This window comes from Sus scrofa, chromosome 12, assembly GCF_054392235.1.
Source record: "Sus scrofa isolate SSC_HxYL_T2T_F1_AM1 chromosome 12, Sscrofa_HxYL_maternal_Yorkshire_Landrace_v2.0, whole genome shotgun sequence".
NCBI lineage: Eukaryota > Metazoa > Chordata > Mammalia > Artiodactyla > Suidae > Sus > Sus scrofa.
In genome coordinates this window covers 58,324,300-58,343,349 of record NC_139394.1, presented here as the reverse complement: position 1 = coordinate 58,343,349, position 19,050 = coordinate 58,324,300, and the positions used below count along the sequence as shown (strand labels likewise).

The window sequence follows — 19,050 nt, the reverse complement described above, 5'->3', positions numbered from 1 at the left end:
TGCAGGCTCCCAGGCCCCAGCCCAGACTGACGCAATCCCAGTCTGCATTTGAACAAGATTCCCAGTGCCTCGTGGGCACGTAACCCTCTGAGAAGTGCGGGTCCAACAGACACAAGGCTACTGCTCAAGGGAGACCTGAAGACCAGATACACTGCAATGCGGGACTAGTCAGCCCCTGGGTGACCTCGAGTGGACAGGAGAAGAGCAGGGACCATGAGTGGTGGCATGGGACAGCACCAAGGCACAAGCGGCAAGAGGGATCAGCAGGCCCCAGCAACCAACCCGACTAGTACCCATGAGGGTTCGATCCGTGGCCCCACTCAGTGGGTTAAGGATCTGGCATTGCACTGAGCCACGGTGTAGGTCGCAGATGCGCCTTGGATCAGGTGTTGCTGTGGCTGTGGCGTAGGCCGGAAGCGGCGGCTCCCATCGGACCCCTAGCCTGGGAACCTCCATATGCCACACGTGCGGCCCTAAATTAAAAAATAAATAAATAAAAAAGAAGGGTCAGCAGTAGAGCCACTGGCGTCCTGGCGAGGCCCCAGACCTGTAGACAGCGTAGGTGTGGTACTCGTTCAGGTAGTCGATGCGGTCCTCCAGCTTGTTGCTGCGATGGCTCTTATCGATGCTGAGGATAAAGAGGCTGATGTAGGCATCCAGCGAGAACTGGTACATGGGGTCGATGCGGCCCATGTCGTTGAGCACGAAGAACAGCACGGAGGCCCGCTGGGCGCAGGGGCGGTAGGCCTGCGGAGGGGGCGGGGGTCAGGGCCGGCGGAGGGGGCGGGGCGGGGCCCGGCGGGGCGGGGCCTGGGGCGGGGCCCGGGCCGGCGGGGCGGGGCCCGGCGGGGCGGGCGCTCACTTCGCGGGCCAGGTCAATGTTGATCTCCGTGGTTTCGCTGGTCTCCAGCTGCTCGGTCACCTCGGTGGCGGTGATCTTGGAGGTCCGCAGGGCGTTCACCAGCTGCACGTCGTCTAGCAGGGAGCCTGTGGCCTCATTGAGCAGCCTGAAGGGCAGCCGAGAGGCGCATCGACCGAGGGGTTTCAGGGGTCCTGGGCCGCAACGGGGGCGGGACTCCTCATCAGCCCCCGGGGCTCTAGTCGAGCCTGAGGGCAGACCCGCGGGCCGTGGGTGGGGGAAAAGCAGGGTCTCACCGAAGGATCTCATCCTCTAGCTCTTTGAGCTTCCTCTTGCCAGCGGCGATATTGATGACGAGTGAGTCCTTCTGCTCCTCCAGCTCCGGCCGCTCCTTCCGGACCACAATGCCCAGCAGCTGCGCCTCCAGGCCCTGAGACGGCCAGGGCTCGTGGTGAGAATCCCACTCCAGGCACCTTCACCCTTTCACCCCTTTGCACCGCTCAAGCCCCACAGCCCCCGCTGCCCGATCTCAGCCTTTTGCTCAGTCCTGCCGGACTCCACGGACTCCATGGCCCTTCCCGACTCACCCTAGTTGCAGGCGTCAGCCCCGCCCACCTGTTCTTTGACGGCAAAGTTGACAATGGTGGTCTTGGCGGAGGTCTCTGGGCTGTAGTGCGGGTTGGAGAGCTTGGTGGTGATGTAGAAACGGAAGCTGGTATTGTATTCCACCTCCTTATCTCCAATGCGCATCAGCAGCCGGCCGCCTGCACCCACAGGAGGGTCCCGGGTAAGGACCCCCACCTGACCAGGTGTGGGCTGACCCGTTGCTCCCCAACCGGAATCTGGTACCCTGCCCTAACAGCCCCAGCCCAGAGCTGCCTCAGTGCAGGGACAGGCCAGTAGAGGACACCACCAAAGACCCAGCCCTTTCTTCCCAAGTGTTCTACTCAGCTGGCCTCTGGGACTTGCCCCACGCCTGGCCCCACAGTAAGCCCAAGCCCTGACCAATTCGAGCCACGGATTTGTTGAGCACAGGGTTGAGTGTGGGATCCAGATACTCCTGCACGTTCTGGAGCAGCACTGGGTGTCCAAACTGGATGGCGTCTTCCAGGATTCGAAGGTAATCGCTCATCTGCAGGTCGATGATCTGTAGGCCCTGGAGAGCAAGGGGGGGAATGGAAGAAATGCTGAGGACACGGGGGGAGATGCCCTAAGCATGGACCAGAGGAGTCAGGTTGGGCAGAGGATCTAAGGGGGTGTCTAATCACCCCCGTTTACCTGGCTTCCTTCCATGTTCTTGATCCATTTCAGGGCCTGGGCCTGAGGATCGATCATCAGCGCCCACCTGAAGGAGGCGGCGGGAGTCAGGAGCCGGGCTCCGCCCTTCCTGGGCCTCGTGCCCCCAGCAGCGTCCTTACCTGTTGCCACGGGTGACGATGATGCCATTCTCGGTGGAGAAGGCATCGGAGGGCAAGCCCTGGATGTTCCAGTCTCGAACTTTGGTGGGATTGGACAGGAAGTTATCGAAGGTGAAGCGGGGTGAGCAAGGAACCTGCAGCTCCCGGATCTGGGGCAGGGGGGCCCAAGCTTCAGCTGGGAGGCCTGAGCCCAGCACCCTGGCCCCTTCCGGCATCTGTTACCCCCACAGGTCCGACCTCTCGCCTGTGCCCCCGCGCACCTTCCTGATCCAGATCTGGTTGACGATCTCATCCCGGTAGTTGGTCAGGAAGGGCCCCATGTAGGACAGGAAGGCAGCGGCCAGCAGACAGTCTCCCACCAGGTAGCCCAGGTCCTCCTCCAGGCCCTGGGGACAGTGGGGCGGGGGGGACGGCTGCTGGGGCCCCAGCACTGGACGCACATGGACTGCTCTGAAGGCTTCTCCTCTGGACACTACCTTTTTTTTTTGGCTGCACCCTCGGCATACAGAAGTTCCCAGACTGGGGATCAAGCCTGAGCCACAGCAGTGACAATGCCAAATCCTTAACTGCCAGGTCACCAGGGAGCTCCCTCTGGACACTGTCTAGATCAGTCTCACCCTCTACTAGACCCTTGTGCTTGGGAACTCTAACCTACTCTCACAGCTTTTGAGTTCCTCATCTTCTTTTGTCTTTTTAGGGCCACACCTGCGGCACATGGAGGTTCCCAGGCTAGGGTCGAATCAGAGCTGTAGCCTCTGGCCTACATCACAGCCACAGTAGCACAGTATCCAAGCTGTGTCTGTGACCTACACCACAGCTCACGGCAATGCCAGATCCTTAAGCCACTGAGCGAGGCCAGGAATTGAACCCACGTCCTCATGGATATCGGTGGGGTTCATTACCACTAAGCCGTGACAGGAACTCCCAGGAACTCCTTTCTCCCTACGATAAGGCCAGGAGTTCACCGCAAGCAGAGACAAGATGCCCTGTATCAGCTTGCATCAGGGCAGCGGGTGCGTTGTGCTTTCCCGCTCCTTCCTAAGCTTGGAAGCAGACCTCTCGGGGCACAGGAAGCCTCTCTTTCCACTGATCTCACCAGGTGTGGGGCGGGAGGGGAAGAACTCCCAGACCCTGCTCTTGGATGTCCCTACACCCAAGCATCCCCATTTTCCCCGCCTGTCCTTCAACCTCAGCGGGATAGGGGCTCTTGGCCCCGGTGGGCAGGGCCGAAGGAGAGCCGGGCGGGACCACCGATCTCACCTTCACCGTCTCCTCCCATCGGGCCTTTTCGCCGGCCAACCCGGACACCAGCATCCCGGCTCGTGCCAGCTTTGTCTCCATCTCCTCGGACTTCTTGCGAAGCTCTTCCTTCTGGGCCAGCTTCTCATCGTACTGTTTTTTCAGCATCTCCAATTTCTCGGCCACCTGGGAGGATTCAGAGTACGGGGCGGGGGGCGGGGGGTCAAACATGGGGCTTGAGGCCAGACTCTTCTGGCTGCAGATCACCAGCCTGCCATGCTGTGGTTCTGTGACCTCGGGTAAAATGATCTCTGTGAACCCCAGTTTCCTAGTGTGCAAAAAAAAAAAAAAAAAAAAAAAAAGGAACAATTAACACCGACCCTACTGGGTGGTTGTGAAGAGAAAAACAGGATCAAACACATGTGAAAAGGCGGGATGTCTTTCCCTCCCTTCATCCCTCTTGCCTTGAGCCTGGAACCTACTCGGGAATGGAACTCAAGGCTGAGTGGGAGACGGACCTCTTGCAGTATCTTATTAAAGCACATGGGACATGTTGGTAAGAGAGGACCAAAGAGCACAGCAACTCCTGCCACTCTGCGCCAGGGGCCACACCTAAGGCTGCACCTTGAGAGAGGAAGAAAAAGCTAGAAAGAACCCAGGCGCTGGTGGAGGGATGCAGAGGGAGTCCATTCAAGAAAAAGACCCTGGGTCCAGAGTCGCAACCAAAAACAGGACCTGACAAAAGCCTTACCTCCTAAAGAGGCCTCCGTCACCAGGACTCGTTTGTAATGTTTAGAAATACCAAATCGCTATGTTGTGCACCAGGAACTAGCGTGGGGTGTAGATCAATGATACTTCAAACAAACAGGAGTTCCTGTTGTGGCTCAGCGGGTTAAGAACCCCATGTAGAATCCCGGAGGGTGAGGATACGGGTTCGATCCCTGGCCTCGATCAGTAGGTTAAGGAGCTGGTGTGGCCAGAAGCTGTGGCGTAGGCTGCAGATGCATCTTGGATCTGGCGTTGCTGTGGCTGTGGCGTAGGTGGCAGCTGCAGCTCTGATTCAGTCCCTAGCCTGGGAATTTCCATATGCTGCAGGTGTGGCCCTAAAAAGAAAAAAAGAAAAAACTCACAAAAAAGACCAGAGAGTTCCCTTGTGGTGCAGTGGGTTAAGGATGCAACATAGGTCTCAGCTGCAGGATTTGGTCCCATATGCCACAGATACGGCCAAAAAAGAAAAATAATTGGAAGGAATAAAGGAAACAACTGAGTCTTTTCCAGGATCCTGTATGTGTGCCTGATCAGCCAATAGTAATTGCATCTGTGAACACGCTGTGTTGCCTGTTCTTTTCAGGGAAAGACATGGGCTGGCATTATACTAAGTGCCTGCCACACACGTGATAAACATTAGTTCCCATTCCTGCTGCCACCCCTGCTGAGACAGGCAGCATGCAGTAGTGCAAAGCGCTTTCTGATCCTTGCCCTGCTTCACCAAGCGAGCTTCATCTGGGTTGCTGTCAGATAAATGTGGGTTGTGGCACAATGCCTAGCAGGTACCTGGGCCTAACCATTGAGGTTGACCTCTGAGAACTTGGAAATGGGATCAGTATCTCTCCAAGGAATATACTTTTTTGGCCACACCCACCTGCAGCATGCGGAAGTTTCCGGGCCAGGGATTGAACCCATGCCACGGCAGAGCAGCCACCCAAGCCGCTGCAGTGACAACACCAGGTCTTTAACTTGCTGTGCCACAAGGGAACTCCCTCCAAGGAATATTCAAAACGTCACCGCTGGAGTTCCCCTTGTGGCTCAGAGTTCACGAACCTGACAGGTATTCATGAGGACTCACATTCAATCCTTGGCCCAGCTGTGAGCTGCGGTGCAGTTTGCAGATGCAGCTTGGATCTGACATTGCTGTGGCTGTGGTGTAGCCTGGCAGCTGCAGCTCCAGTTTGACCCCTGGCCTGGGAACTTCCATATGCCACAGGTGTAGCCCTAAAAAACAAACAAAACAAAATGTCACCACTGAGCGACAGGACAGCTTTTAGGTCAAGCCTTGTAGTAATCTGTTAGAAGGCATTAGCATATAAAGAAAGACTGTGTCACTGGGTGATCAGCTGGGCCCCTCAGAGGAAACACTGGCTGGGGGCTTGGGGGGAGGGTGCCCTGGCCCCACACACGAGTCGGGTTTAACCCCAGTGGAGGCCCAAGCATCCAGTAGTCTTGACTGCATGACACCTGTCATCGTGTTCACGTGACCACCTCCCTGCGCTGAGGTCATGCTCAGCAGCCACACTCTGATTATAATTTGGCTTCCCATGGAGACTGGTCTCTGGGGAGGCAGCCAGCCCAGACCATGTGACAGTTCTATAGTTCATTATTTATTTTGCATGTGGTGTTGTCATCACTGTTGCCATCTTTTATGCAAGAAATATACGCACAAGGTTAGAGACACTAAATAATATAAAGGAGTTATAATGAGAAGTAACAGTCCTCTAGCCCACCTTCCCTATTCAGTCCCATTCTTCAATAGCAAATGTGTGTGTGTGTGTGTGTGTGTAGGGCCGCACCTGTAGCATATGGAGGTTCCCAGGCTAGGGGTCAAATCAGAGCTGTAGCTGCCGGCCTACACCACAGCCACAGCCATTTCAGATCTGAGTCATGTCTGTGACCTACACCACAGCTCACGGCAATGCCAGATCCTTAACCCTTGAACAAGGCCAGGGATTGAACCTGTATCCTCAGGGATGCTAGTCAGATTCGTTTCTGCTGAGCCACGACAGGGACTCCGCAAATTATTTTTTAACCATTACTCTTTTTATTTCTTCTGCTAAGTACCTCCATATGTCTAAATATTATCCTTATGCCACCATTTAAAATCTATATATTCAGTTTTTAACTTTTTACAGTTTTGATCTTTCTTTTTGACCATGACCACAGTATGTGGAAGTTCCCAGGCCAGGGATCCAACCCACACCAGTGACCTGAGCATCTCCAGTGACAATGCCAGATCCTTAACCTGCTGCAACACAAGCAAACTCCCTTAATCTTTTAAATTAAAGGAGTTCCCATCGTGGCGAAGTGGAAGCGAATCCGACTAGGAACCATGAGGTTGTGGGTTCGATCCCCGGCCTCGCTCAGTGGGTTAAGGATCTGGCGTTGCTGTGGCTCTGGCACAGGCCGGCAGCTACAGCTCCGATTGGACCCCTAGCCCGAGAACCTCCATATGCTGCAGGTGCGGCCCTAAAAAGACCAAAAAAAAAAAAAAAAAGACATAATTATAACACCATTATCACACTTGACATCATCTTAATCTTTTTTTAAAAATGTTTTTCCCATCTCTGTCTTTTTTGAATAGTAACGGCGTTTCTCATGAATCAACATTCTAAAGGAACAAAAGTGTGTCCAGCGAAGGGTCTGGCTTCCTCCCACCGCTGACCCCAGGCTCGAGGCCCGGCCCGAGAGGGAACCTCCTCTGTCACCATTTCCTGGTGCAGCTGTCCAGACGGTCCGTCAGCAGTAAAGAAAGGGTAAGCGCTGTGAGGGCAGCGCCGTACCCCTCAATGGAGTCGTCACACCTACAAAAGTGGCGAGCACTCAATCGATATTTCTTGAATGGATGATTTTTTTTTTCCAAAAAGATAAATGGTAACATTCAATAACACTGTCTTGAACTTTCCTATTTTTTCACTTGTCTCCAAAATCCGTTCTTGTCAAGCTGAACTGATTGGAACCATCACTTATATGACGAGTCCCCGACTGACAGACGTATGTGTCTCCCCGGCACTTTCTGTCGTTAACGACGCTGGGACGAATGGCCTTGTACGTGCGTGAGCACATCTGGATGCTGCTCTTTCTTTTCCATTCTACTGTTGTGTACTTCGTGAATAAGTAACTTAAAGATTCAAGAGGCGTAATAAGAGCATGAAAAGTCTTCCTCCCACCCCTGCTCTGCCTCCACCCAGCTTCCTTCTTGAAGCTGCCACTGGAACCTGTTTCTTTACTGTCCTTCCAGCGCATCCTCTACGGATACTGCAGGTAGCGGCAGCGTTGCTGTTTTCCTGGTGTATCCACTTTAGACTGTCCCTACTGACTATGCTGTGACAGATGAAGATGTGATTTCCTAACATCTCCGCGCCAACGTCCCTTTCTCTCTACTCCTAAGAGTCTTCTCTCCTCTGCTGGCTTCCTTTAAAGCTCTGAATAACGTGTTAAGCTGCATTTTAGGGAGTTCCTCTGTGGCTTAGTGGGTTAAGGATCCGGCGTTGTCGTCGCTGGGGCTTGGGTGCCGCTGTGGTGCAGGTTTAATCCCTGGCCCAGGAACTTCCACATGTGCTCCGGGCGCAGCCAAAACAAACAAAAAACCACAACCCCAAACAACCTGCATTTTATCTACTGCAAAAGCACTGCCGTCTTTCCCTCAACCCTCACCTCTATCCACTTCCCAACTTTTTTTTTTCTTTTCACAGCCACACCTGTGGCGTATGGAGGTTCCTGGTCTAGAGGTCAAACTGGAGCTGCAGCTGCATGCGGATCCGACCCGCATCCCGTAAGCCTCCCACACCACAGCTTGTGGTAACGCTGGATCCTTAACCCACTGAGCAAGGTCAGGGATCCAACCCACATCCTCCCGGAGACAACGTTGGGTTGTAAAGCCACTGAGCAACAACAGAAACTCCTCCCCTCCCTAGTTTTATTAGGCTGTTCTCTATTTTGATATTGTCGAGGCTGACAGCACTCGGATTCAGAAACCACATGCGGTCTTCCGTGCTCTGTCTTCAGGCTGATTGTAAAGGTCAAATGCCAACAAACAGCATCAGTGTTACTGTGACCCGTGCTGGTGTCCGGGGTGACCCGGGCGACTGGCTGAGCTGTTTGCGGCTGAGGCACATTCTGACAGGTCACTGTGTGTGCTGAACTGGTTGTTAGACACTCTTTCTATTAAGCCCTGATCATATGCTTTCACTTTCAGAAATTCTTAGGGGTTCGATTGTGTCTCATCTCTCTCTCCTGCTTCTGTTTCTGTTTTTGATTTTTGTGTTTTTTTTTTTTTTTTTTTTTCTTTCTGTCTTTCTGTCTTTATAGGGCTGTACCCACAGCGTATGGCGGTTCCCAGGCTAGGGGTCAAACTGGGGCTACGGCTGCCAGCCTACACCACAGTCACAGCAACTTGGGATCTGAGCCACCTCTGTGACCTACACCACAGCTCACGGCAACACCGGATCCTTAACCCAGTGAACGAGGCCAGGGATCCAACCTGCGTCCTCACGGATGCCAGTCAGGTTCGTTAACTGCTGAGCCACAACTAGAACTCCTGTGTTATATTCTTTGACCCTGTCCTCTCATCCTTCTTCCAAAGGTCATACTTTGATCAATTTTAAATTCCCCAGAATTCTTCTCTTTTCTGTGTTTGGACTTTTATCACCCTATTTTAGATCTGCCAATGTCATCTCTTCGTTAATCATTCTCTCTGGTGAGACCAATAAGGTCTGCTTTTCCAAGTTTTTCTCTGTAACCTGCATTTTCTCTGGGTTTGTTTCTTCCGCTGGGGTCGTGCCTTGTTACGACTTTGTCGTGGTCTTTCCCTTGTGCGTTGGAAGGCTTCCTCTAGGACTTTTCCTCACCTCTTCAGGGGAGCTGGCGACCGATCTGATTGGTAGAACTGGGAAGAATGAACTGGGAATGCTCCATTGAACTCAGGCCCTTTCTTTTTAGGGGTGACTTGTGTCCCACTCGCACCTGCCCCCCCAGCAATGTCTTAGACCGGGTAAGTCCCTCTGCAGATATGGTCACTACAGGGGGGCCACTTGCTCAGAGATGTCAGCCACATCCTCCAACCAGGCCTTTAACTATGATATTCGGGCCACATGCCTTTTGTTTTGTTTCTCAATTTGTTTAGAACTCGGGCATAGAGGAAGACTGTTAAGGCTCAAATCCCCTTAGCCTTTTTTTTTTTTTTTAGGGTCACACCCGCGGCACATGGAGGTTCCCAGGCTAGGGGTCGAATTGGAGCTGTCTCTGCCGGCCACAGCCACAGCCACAGTCACACGGGATCCGAGCAGTGTCTGCGACCTACACCACAGCTCACGGCAACACCGGATCCTTAACTGGCTGAGCGAGGCCAGAGATGGAACCCACAACCTTATGGTTCCTAGTCGGATTCGTTAACCACTGAGCCACGATGGGAACTCCAGGGCTCAGATCCCTTTAGGAGTATACATATTTGCAGACCAGAAAACCCCCTGAGAAGCTTCTTGTGGGGCTGGGGGTTCCTGGGCAGGCTTTGGGTGTGAACGGGTGTTTTGAGCTAGGTGATCTGTAGAGACTCACATTAGGCCTGGTGGGTTTTAATTCCTGTGTGGTTGACTTTTAACCTCTGCAGCCTGAGTGAAAGTTTTTAAACCAACCTGTGTTATTCTGACCTTGGCAGGTGGCTGTAGCTTTGGGTGAGTGGCTGTTTCTACAGAGGCAGGATGTGTGAAGCAGGGAGATTTCTAGAGAACTGAGCTTGGGCAGAGGAAAGGTGTGGTCTGCAAGGGTGGCCTTAGTTAAGAGCACTGCAGGGGCCTTCCTGCTATGGCATAGTGGGTTAAGAACCTGACTGCAGCGGCTCGGGTTCAATCCCTGGCGTGGGAACTTCCATATACTGTGGGCACAGCCATCAAAATAAATTAAGAGTACTTCAGTGGATTAAGATCCTATTCTGGGAGTTCCCATTGTGGCTCAGCTGGTTAAGAACTCGACTAGTATCGGGTTTGATGCCTGGCCTCGCTCGGTGGATTAATGATTTGGGGTGGCCACAAGCTGCAGCACAGGTCGCAGATGCAGCTCAGATCTGGTGTTGCTGGGGCTGTGGCATAGGCCTGTGACTGCAGCTCCAATTCGACCCTTAGCCTGGGAACCTCCATATGCCTGCAGTGCAGCCCTAAAAAGAAAAAAAATTAAAATTAAAGATCCTGTTGTGACCCATTTGGGATAATTTCCAGGATAATTTCTAAGCCAGTGGTTCCTGACCCTTGCTGCATACCCTGGGAAAATAACTTTTCAGAGCTCCCAGCAAATGGTTAAAACTCTTTACCCAAGACTTGGATTGATATGCAATATACTTGGTCTACTGGCCTCTTAGCAGAACTCTAGTGCTACCTTCAGGCTTTCCCACCTCTAGGTGGCTCTGATGGGGAAAGCATCTTTTTTTTCTTTTTTGGGGCCATACCCATGGCATATAGAGGTTCCCAGGCTAGGGGTGAACTCAGAGCTGTAGCCGCCAGCCTACACCAGAGCCATGGCAACGCCAGATCCGAGCCACGTCTGCGACCTACACCACAGCTCACAGCAATGCCAGATCCTTAACCCACTGAGCAAGGGCAGGGATCAGACCTGCATCCTCGTGGATGCCAGTCAGACTTGTTAACACTGAGCCATGACAGGAACTCCTGATGGGGAAAGTTTCAAACCACTCATTTCCAGGCTCTAGCAGAGATTCTTAGTTGGCCTGGGATGCAGCTCAGCATCGGCACGGAGCTATCTGCAAGCAAGGCAGCTAAGCTTGCGGGGTTCCGAGGTTCCATTAAAAGGTGCCTTTAGAGCTTACACTTGGCCGCCCTTTCAGTAACAAAGGAGGAATAGTGGTTCTCTGCTTGCTCCTCTCAGTAGGGTCCTCAAGGTGGGACCTAACGTTAGGTGCTCTGCAGACATCCGTGCAGCGAATGACGCTGTAAGCAGCTGACCTTGCAGGTCCATTTTTTTCACATGGGAGGGGAACAACCCCTAATTATTTGGTCCAGAATATGATTCCTCCAGGGGTGAGAAACCTTTCCGAATGGATGGCCAGAACTGTGATTATGTACTGGTGAAAAGGAGAGAGTGAGAGTGATGACTTCAGAGGAGCTGGAGATCACGATGAGCGCTGGTGGGGCTGGGGCTTGGAGCCGGGCGGCGTGGGTTCCAGCCCCGGCTCCATCAGTAGCCAGCGGGCCACTCAATCTCACTAAACCTTGGGCTCCTCGTCCCATCTGACGAAGGTGGACTTGAATGTTCTCTACGGTTGGGTCGGTTAAAAGGTTTTCAAATGGTTGTAGCCAGTTTTTATTTTATTTTATTTTTGTCTTTTTTTGCCTAGGGCCGCACCCGTGGCGTACGGAAGTTCCCAGGCTAGGGGTCTAATCGGAGCTGTAGCCACCGGCCTACGCCACAGCCACAGCCACACGGAATCCAAGCTGTGTCTTTGACCTACACCACAGCTCAGGGCAATGCTGGATCCTTAACCCACTGAGCGAGGCCAGCGATCGAACCCGCAACCTCATGGTTCCTAGTCGGATTCGTTAACCCCTGCGCCACCACGGGAACTCCTGTCATGGCCAGCCTTGACGACATAAAAATGTAAACTTTCCATACAGCTGAAGACACATCAACCAACGTGGAGGGCAATCAAAGATTAAAAAGTTGGAAACAATGAATACGTCCATCAAAAGGGAAATGGTGAAAGAAACCAAAGTCTGGCCGTCCGCGGCCCGGCACGCTGCAGGGACAGCTCTTACTGGATACGCCGCTGTGCCTTCTGAATTGCAAACCATGTGGATGTGTTTATACTGCCTATCAATCAATGACAGACTGGAAGAATTTTAAACTCTCGATAAGCAGCACTGAGATTTTGTCTCGTTGGAGGGTTACTCGTGCACTTACCTTGTAGGAAGGAGCTCACCTCTGGATCGTCTAGCCAGCTCACGGTAGGTAACCCTCTCTACCTCGGGGCGACCCCATCCGCTCCCCCAGGCTTAAAGCCCTCCCCCTCCTCCTGGCTGAGTGGGGATGGTGACACCCTGCCCCATCCCCCAGCAAAGACCCATTTGCCGCACGGATTTCATCAGTTAATATCTCAGGATCCATCTCCTAAGGACCTACCGCAGGATGAGAGGCATTGCCGGCTCCAGGGCTCCCTGGGGACAGTGGCCCGGGTGCCTCTGCCTTCGGCTTAGCTTTCTGAGCCAGAGGCGGCCGGTGTAAACAAGGCACAGAGTGGGAGGCAGGCAAGACTGCGAGGCACCGGGGAGTAGAGTTAGCCGGTCACCAAGCGTTCCGGAAACGGCAGCTGGAGGGGGACACCCTGCAAACGAGGGCATGAGGCTCACCTCGCGCAGCTTCTCCTGGGCCTCGGCCAGGGCTGCCTGCTTCTCCTGAAGCTGGGCCAACGCAGCGTTCAGGCGGACGCGCTTGGGCTCCACCACCCGGTACAGCCGCCCGTACAGCTGCAGGGAGACAGCCGGGCACCTCTTCACCCACCACCCACTCACCCCTGGGGCTTCCTCACCCGCCCCGGCTTTCTCCTGGGGCCTCTGCAGCCTCCCCAGGCCAGGCTCACTGCTTGCCGCCCGCACCCCACCGCTTACCTCCATGGCCCGAACCCACATGCAGAGGGACTTGGCAGCCAGGGACACGCGGCCGATGATGTCGGGCTGGAAGTCGGGCTGGGCGCAGTAGGCCCCGATTTTCTTCAGCACCTTATCTGAGATATTGTCTTTATCGAAGTTGATCAGCGACTTGATGAAGTTCTGTTCCCCTGTGGCACGAAGATGGGAGCCTCAGCCCGAGGGAGCTGCCCCCTCCTCCTGGGACTTCGCCTCCTCTGCTCAGGCTCCGCTAAGTGCTTCCAGGGCTCGGTACCCAAGGCCTGCATATCTGCCTCACCCCAGGTTCCTTCTGCTGACCTTGCCCCCTTCTCTAGACCTCGAGCTCCCAGGGCCTCCACAAGCTTCCCAGCCTCATCTCCCATCACGCGTCTTAAGCATCCTCAGCCTGACCGTGCCCCACACCACGCTTCTAGAGGCTTTGCACCTTCTTCGAGGGAAGGGGGTCACCAAGTTACAGCTTACTGGCTACATTCTAAAACGGAACTCAGGGCAGAAAAAGATCGGAAGAATAAAACAGGAGTTCCCTGGTGGCCTAACAGGTTAAGCATCCAGCATTGTCGCCACTGTGGCACAGGTTGCTGTTATGGTGCACATTCAGAGGGGTTCGATCCCTGGCCTGGGAACTCCTGCATGCCGGGGGGAGTAGCCAGACAAATAACCAAAACAGATGTTTTATTGTTTCCCCTTTTCAGATGCTTGTCATTTTAGGGGTGGGCGAGCAAAGGCATGCTTGTCCTCGGACTCTGTGATACTTCCCTGCATCTGTATCACCACCGCTCTCTCTCTCTCTCTCTTTCTCCCTTAAGCTAAGACCATCATTTCTGTTGCTTACGACCAAAGAAACTTCACTGGTACTTAGGCCTTCTCTTCCCCACCAGGCTCTGTGCTGCTGAGGGTGATGCAAAGCCCCATCCGTCTCTGTCTCTCCGAGCGCCTGATGCCCAGCTGATGATTAAGAACATGGGGTGGACGGGCGGCTCCCTAGCTTACCCAGCTGCCGCTTGGCCTCTGCCCAGGTGGGCTCATTGCCTCGGAGAATCATGACTGCCTGCAACACCATCTCCACTTGGGCAGGCGGCCGTCCGTAAGACTTGATCTCTCCGATATCCTTCTTGTTCAGAGACTCCAGGGCCTGGGGAAAGAGATGAACTTGGGGAGCAGAATCAGCTCAAGGGGCCAGACCGGTCCTTGATGGAGACAGGACCCAGCTGCAGCGCCCTCTTGTCCCCACCTCTCCAAGGACTTGAAGAACAAAGAAGGCAGCCCCATTCCCCTCCTGAGCCCTCCCTCCAGTCCCTGTACCCGCATGGCCTCTTCCAGGGCTGGCAATGCCTCTTCTAGATCCTTCTGGGCATTGTCAGCCAGGGCCTGGCACTTGACTTCCTCAATCGCAATCTTCTCACTATTGGCTGTGACGGCCTGGGGATGAAAAGAAGATGAGGGTTTGCCTGCACCTTGAGCAAAAGCAGCTGGTAACGATGAAAGAGAAGGCTAAAGAAAACGTGAGGCATGGACCACGCAGCCCCCGCCTTGGTGACGGCGGTGGAGGCGGGCAAGCCTCTGCCCCCCGTCTGCGGGGAGCAGGGGGTGCGAGGGGCAGGACCCGTGCTGGGCGGGGGCACCTTCTGCTGCTCATCCGCCTCCCGCTTCTGCTGCACAATGATGACCAGGTACTCCTCACACTGCTTCTGGAACTCGGCCACCTTTTTCTTGGCATCCTCCAGCTCCAGCGACATCACTTCCACCTTTTCCCTGGTTTCATCGATCTTAAACAACCCGGTCCGCAGCTTATTGGCCTGGTCCAGCAGCTCCTGCCGCTTCTCTGCCAGCAACCTGGGGGACCGAGTAGGGAGAGGTGCCTGGGGGGGCTGGGCCCCCGGGAAGGAGAGGCCCACAGTCTCCCCTCCCAGCGCGGCTCCGGTCCCTGCCTGCCTGCCTGTTGCCACCACCACCACCTCCCTAGTCAGAGTTTTATCATTTCCTGCCTGGATCCTTGCCGACAGCCTCCCAACTGGTCTTCCTGCTTCCAGACTCTTGTCCTTCGGATTTATTCTACGCACCACTGTCACCACACACGCTGTCAGAAGGAGCTTGCTAGCTACTGTTTTCATCACACTACTTCCCTACTTGAGACTCCGCCACCGTCCCCCGCTGTGCAGCAGGCAGGGGGGCTGCGATGAACCAGAAAACACAAACCTCTTCCAAGGGGGCGGCCGTCGCTGGGCTCCAGCCTGGTTTTTTATTTTCCCTTTGAGAATGAATGTGGGCTCAGTACTGCCACAATTTCTGATTTTTTAAGAGGCTGGAAATCTGGATTTTTCCAAGGCTCTCACGTTTTAAATGTTGGCAACTCGTTCCACACGTTTTAACACTGCACCAGCCAAGAAAAGAATGTCTCTGCGGGGTTGTTTTCTGGACTAAGTAAGAAAACGCACGTAAAGGGTAACTTAGCACAGGGACTGGGGACAGTAAACAGGATGTGAGCCCATGTACCCAGGAAAGGCAAGGACTTTATTTGATTTTTTTTAAATGTTCTCACTGATGGAATCAAATTTCATTTCACTTCATTTATTTTTGTGGCTGCTCCTGTGGCTTATGAAAATTCCTGGGCCAGGGATCAAACCTGCACCAGAGCAGCAACCAGAGCCCCAGCAATGATGATGCTGGATCCTTAGCCCGCTGAGCCACCAGGGAACCCCAAGGACTCTATTTTGTCGATGGTATATATATTATGAGTACCCGGAATAGTGCCCGGCACACAGCAGGTGCTCAAAACACACGTTAAATGAACAAATTAATATTGGTCATCAGTATTTATTACAAAAGGCTTTTTCTTCACCTAGATTAAAATACTAAATCTAATAAATGAGGGGGTTTTTTTACATTTCTCTCTCTCTCTCTCTCTCTCTCTCTCTCTCTCTCGCTCTTTTTTTTTTTTTTTTTTTTGCTTTGCAGGGCCACACCTGCAGCATATGGAGGTTCTCAGGCTAGGGGTCAAATAGGAGCTACAGCTGCTGACCTATGCCACAGCCACAGCAGTGCTGGATCCTTAACCCACTGAGTAAGGCCAGGGCTCAAACCCATAACCCCACGGTTCCTAGTTGGATTCGTTTCTGCTGCGCTGCAATGGGAAGTCCCCTTACATTTCTCTTATATCCTTCAAAGCAAATTATTATTATTATTTTTTTTGGTCTTTTGTCTTTTTTGTTGTTGTTGTTGCTATTTCTTGGGCCGCTCCCGCGGCATATGGAGGTTCCCAGGCTAGGGGTCTAATGGGAGCTGTAGCTGCCAGCCTACGCCAGAGCCACAGCAACGCGGGATCCGAGCCGCGTCTGCAACCTACACCACAGCTCATGGCAACGCCGGATCGTTAACCCGCTGAGCAAGGGCAGGGACCAACCCGCAACCGCATGGTTCCTAGTCAGATTCGTTAACCACTGCGCCACGACGGGAACTCCTTTCAAAGCAAATTATTATCTCGTTGTACATATAAAAAGGTAGAACTCAATACACCTTAATGAATGAATATGAACTCCTTGGGAATGGTGGCAAGTCTAGGGGTAAAGAGGGAGAGACGGGCCGTATGCTGACATACCTGCCCACACCCTGAGATATGTACGGCGGTGTCACGGTTGTATTACGGTTGCAAAAAGCCATCATTCTCGAGATAAAGACAAAGGAGTAGCAGAGGAGTCACAGCCGGAGGGCCCCTGAAACGGCCACGCCCCTTGGAAACCATCTCTCTCTGTAACTAACTTCCTGGGCAGAATTGAGGCCCCCTCCCTGCACCTCCGCCATCCTACATCAGCACCCCTGGATGTCTTCCACTACATCAGGTCACCAACTGCCCTCAAAAGACACCAAGCTCCCCAGCCCTCCGCGCCCCCTGCTCTATGTCATACTTTTTATATCCAGACACAAGTTCCAGGTAGTTGGTGGGTGTGACATAGTTGTGTCTTCGAAGTTCCAACAGCATCTTCTGGGAATACTGAGCCACCGACCAGTGCATTGTGACGAAGATCTGGGCCACCTTCCTGTGGATCTGAGGCCAGCGGGTAAAGGATGTGAGACCGAGCAAGAGTCAAGGCAGGCGGAGAACGGACGTGGGCGGAGGTGTGGGGGTGAGGAGAGGCGGGGAGGAGGGCCTCACGTTCTCCTGGGTCCCCAGGTCGGCTCCCAGCAGGTACTTCTCAGCCACCTCCAGCAGGGCCTCGCGAGGCCACTCTGAGAACCAGTTGATGGTTGTGCAGTTCACCAAGGCTGGGTATTGGCGGATCCAGTTCCTGGCAAGGGTTTCAAGAGGCAGTTAAGTCCAGTCGCAGACTCGGCCACCAGCGACGGCCACAGGTCCGCCCGCTCCCCAGGAACCGAAAAGCCCCATCCCTGTGCTCTCCTGTCTCCGTGTCCAGATTCTGCTCCACTCAGAGCAGGTCAGTACAGTATTTAGAAACAAGTTCTGGGGTCAGAAAGACCTACGGAGTTCCCTGGTAGCCTAGCAGTTAAGGATCCAGTGTTATCACTGCTGTGGCACAGGTTCAATCTCTGGCCCTAGGAACTTCCACATGCCACAGCACGGCAAGCAAGCGGGAAGGTGGAGTTCCCGTCGTGGCGCAGTGGTTAACGAATCCGACTAGGAACCATGCGGTTGCGGGTTCAGTCCCTGGCCTTGCTCAGTGGGTGAAGGATCTGGAGTTGCCATGAGCTTGGTGTAGGTCAAAGACGCGGCTCGGATCCTGCGTTGCTGTGGCTCTGGCGTAGGCTGGCGGCTACAGCTCCCATTAGACCCTTAACCTGGGAACCTCCATATGCCGCAGAAGCAGCCCTAGAAAAGGCAAAAAGACAAAAAAAAAAAAAAAGGAGGGAGGAAGGGAGGAGACACCTGGTTCCACACCATCTAGGTGTAGATCTTGGGTGAGTAACGTAACCTTCGGAACATCAGTGTCCTCATCTCTAAAAGGAGACGAGCAAAACATACTATCTGGGGCTGTTAGGGGATTCGGCGAGGTGACACATAGGAAACGCTTAGCCCAGAGCCTGGTACTGGTAAACAACCCAGAAACCATGAACATTAAGAGAGAAACAAAATGGCGAGCAGGTTCAAGATCTGGCGTGGTCACTGCAGTGGCTTGGGATGCTGCCATGGCGCGGGTCTGACCCCTGGTCCAGGAACTTCCACACACCACAGGTGCAGCCAAAACAAAAACATAAGCAAAATTGCAACTGAAACTGCCTCTGCCCGAGTGCTCAGTCCTCCTACTATCTGATGCTCTCAGAAACCTGGTCACACAGATGGCTAAGCACAATGAGGTGCATGCACACGACCAAGTGTTACTCGGCCTTAAAGAGGAAGGCGAGTCCGAGGGACGCCACGGCGTGTGGACCTTGAGGACGTCATGCTCAGTGAAACCAGCCACTTACGTGAAGACAAAAACTGTACGATTCCACTGATGTGAGGTACCAAGAGCTGTCACTCACAGAAAGTCGAGGGTGGTTGCCAGGGCCTGGGGCTGGCAGGGGCGGGGGGAGTTGTTCACGGGGTGCAGACTGGCAGTTCTGCAAGATGAGACTGTTCTAGGGATCTGCTGTACAGCAATGTGAATATTCGTCACACGACTGAGCTGTCCACTTTTAAATGGTTAAAATAGTTCATTTTACATGTTTCTCACCACATTAAAAAATTTAAAAACAACCAAAAAATCCGCACCACCTTCCAGAAAAATAAACAAAGCTGAGCTGCCAAAAGAGAGAGGTTGAGTCCTAGCAAGCAGCAGGCGCTTCCTGAAGGAAAGCACAGTCCACGGGAAGGAGATGGGGCGTGGGGGGCAGGAGAGGCCAGAGGCCAAAAGCGGGGATGAGGCCCCTGGGACGGGGGAGGACCAGTCACCTGAAGGGGTCGCCCACGGGGCTGAGGCAGAGGATGATGTGCAGGTTGTTGCGCACGCGCTCAATGAGGTAGGCGAAGAGGCTGTCCGAGGACTCGGGCACCTGCTCCGCCCGGGCCTGTTCTATGATGTGCGCCTGGATCTGCACAGAAGCCACGGAGGGGGGTGGGGTGTGAAAAAAGGGGCGTTCCCATCATGGCTCAGTGGTTAACGAGCCTGACCAGCATCTGTGAGGACGTGGGATGGAT

The 19,050-nt window shown here is 53.8% G+C and overlaps 1 protein-coding gene and 2 long non-coding RNA genes across 3 annotated transcripts in view; 2 read left to right on the top strand and 1 right to left on the bottom strand.

Annotated features, from left to right (window-relative positions):
* The window catches only part of DNAH2 (dynein axonemal heavy chain 2), a 104,101-nt gene that overhangs the window by 10,687 nt on the left and 74,364 nt on the right, over nucleotides 1-19,050 (bottom strand). The window contains exons 58-74 of the mRNA XM_013981316.3: nucleotides 18,805-18,944; nucleotides 17,071-17,203; nucleotides 16,823-16,962; nucleotides 14,543-14,753; nucleotides 14,223-14,339; nucleotides 13,911-14,052; nucleotides 12,900-13,069; nucleotides 12,642-12,758; nucleotides 3,538-3,702; nucleotides 2,538-2,663; nucleotides 2,278-2,426; nucleotides 2,138-2,204; nucleotides 1,865-2,015; nucleotides 1,475-1,623; nucleotides 1,156-1,289; nucleotides 863-1,007; nucleotides 548-747 (exon numbers count right to left, since the gene is read on the bottom strand). Coding sequence (XP_013836770.3) covers nucleotides 548-747; nucleotides 863-1,007; nucleotides 1,156-1,289; nucleotides 1,475-1,623; nucleotides 1,865-2,015; nucleotides 2,138-2,204; nucleotides 2,278-2,426; nucleotides 2,538-2,663; nucleotides 3,538-3,702; nucleotides 12,642-12,758; nucleotides 12,900-13,069; nucleotides 13,911-14,052; nucleotides 14,223-14,339; nucleotides 14,543-14,753; nucleotides 16,823-16,962; nucleotides 17,071-17,203; nucleotides 18,805-18,944 — 2,456 coding nt within the window. The remainder of the gene's footprint in view (nucleotides 1-547; nucleotides 748-862; nucleotides 1,008-1,155; nucleotides 1,290-1,474; nucleotides 1,624-1,864; nucleotides 2,016-2,137; nucleotides 2,205-2,277; nucleotides 2,427-2,537; nucleotides 2,664-3,537; nucleotides 3,703-12,641; nucleotides 12,759-12,899; nucleotides 13,070-13,910; nucleotides 14,053-14,222; nucleotides 14,340-14,542; nucleotides 14,754-16,822; nucleotides 16,963-17,070; nucleotides 17,204-18,804; nucleotides 18,945-19,050) is intronic.
* On the top strand, nucleotides 891-3,878 carry LOC146398388 (uncharacterized). Its single transcript, XR_014821825.1, has 3 exons — nucleotides 891-1,979; nucleotides 2,171-2,768; nucleotides 2,975-3,878. It is a non-coding gene; the product is annotated as an uncharacterized LOC146398388 (long non-coding RNA).
* LOC110256110 (uncharacterized) lies at nucleotides 6,872-15,786 on the top strand. The gene is made up of 5 exons (XR_014821823.1): nucleotides 6,872-7,043; nucleotides 8,599-8,795; nucleotides 9,146-9,280; nucleotides 11,910-12,239; nucleotides 13,799-15,786. It is a non-coding gene; the product is annotated as an uncharacterized LOC110256110 (long non-coding RNA).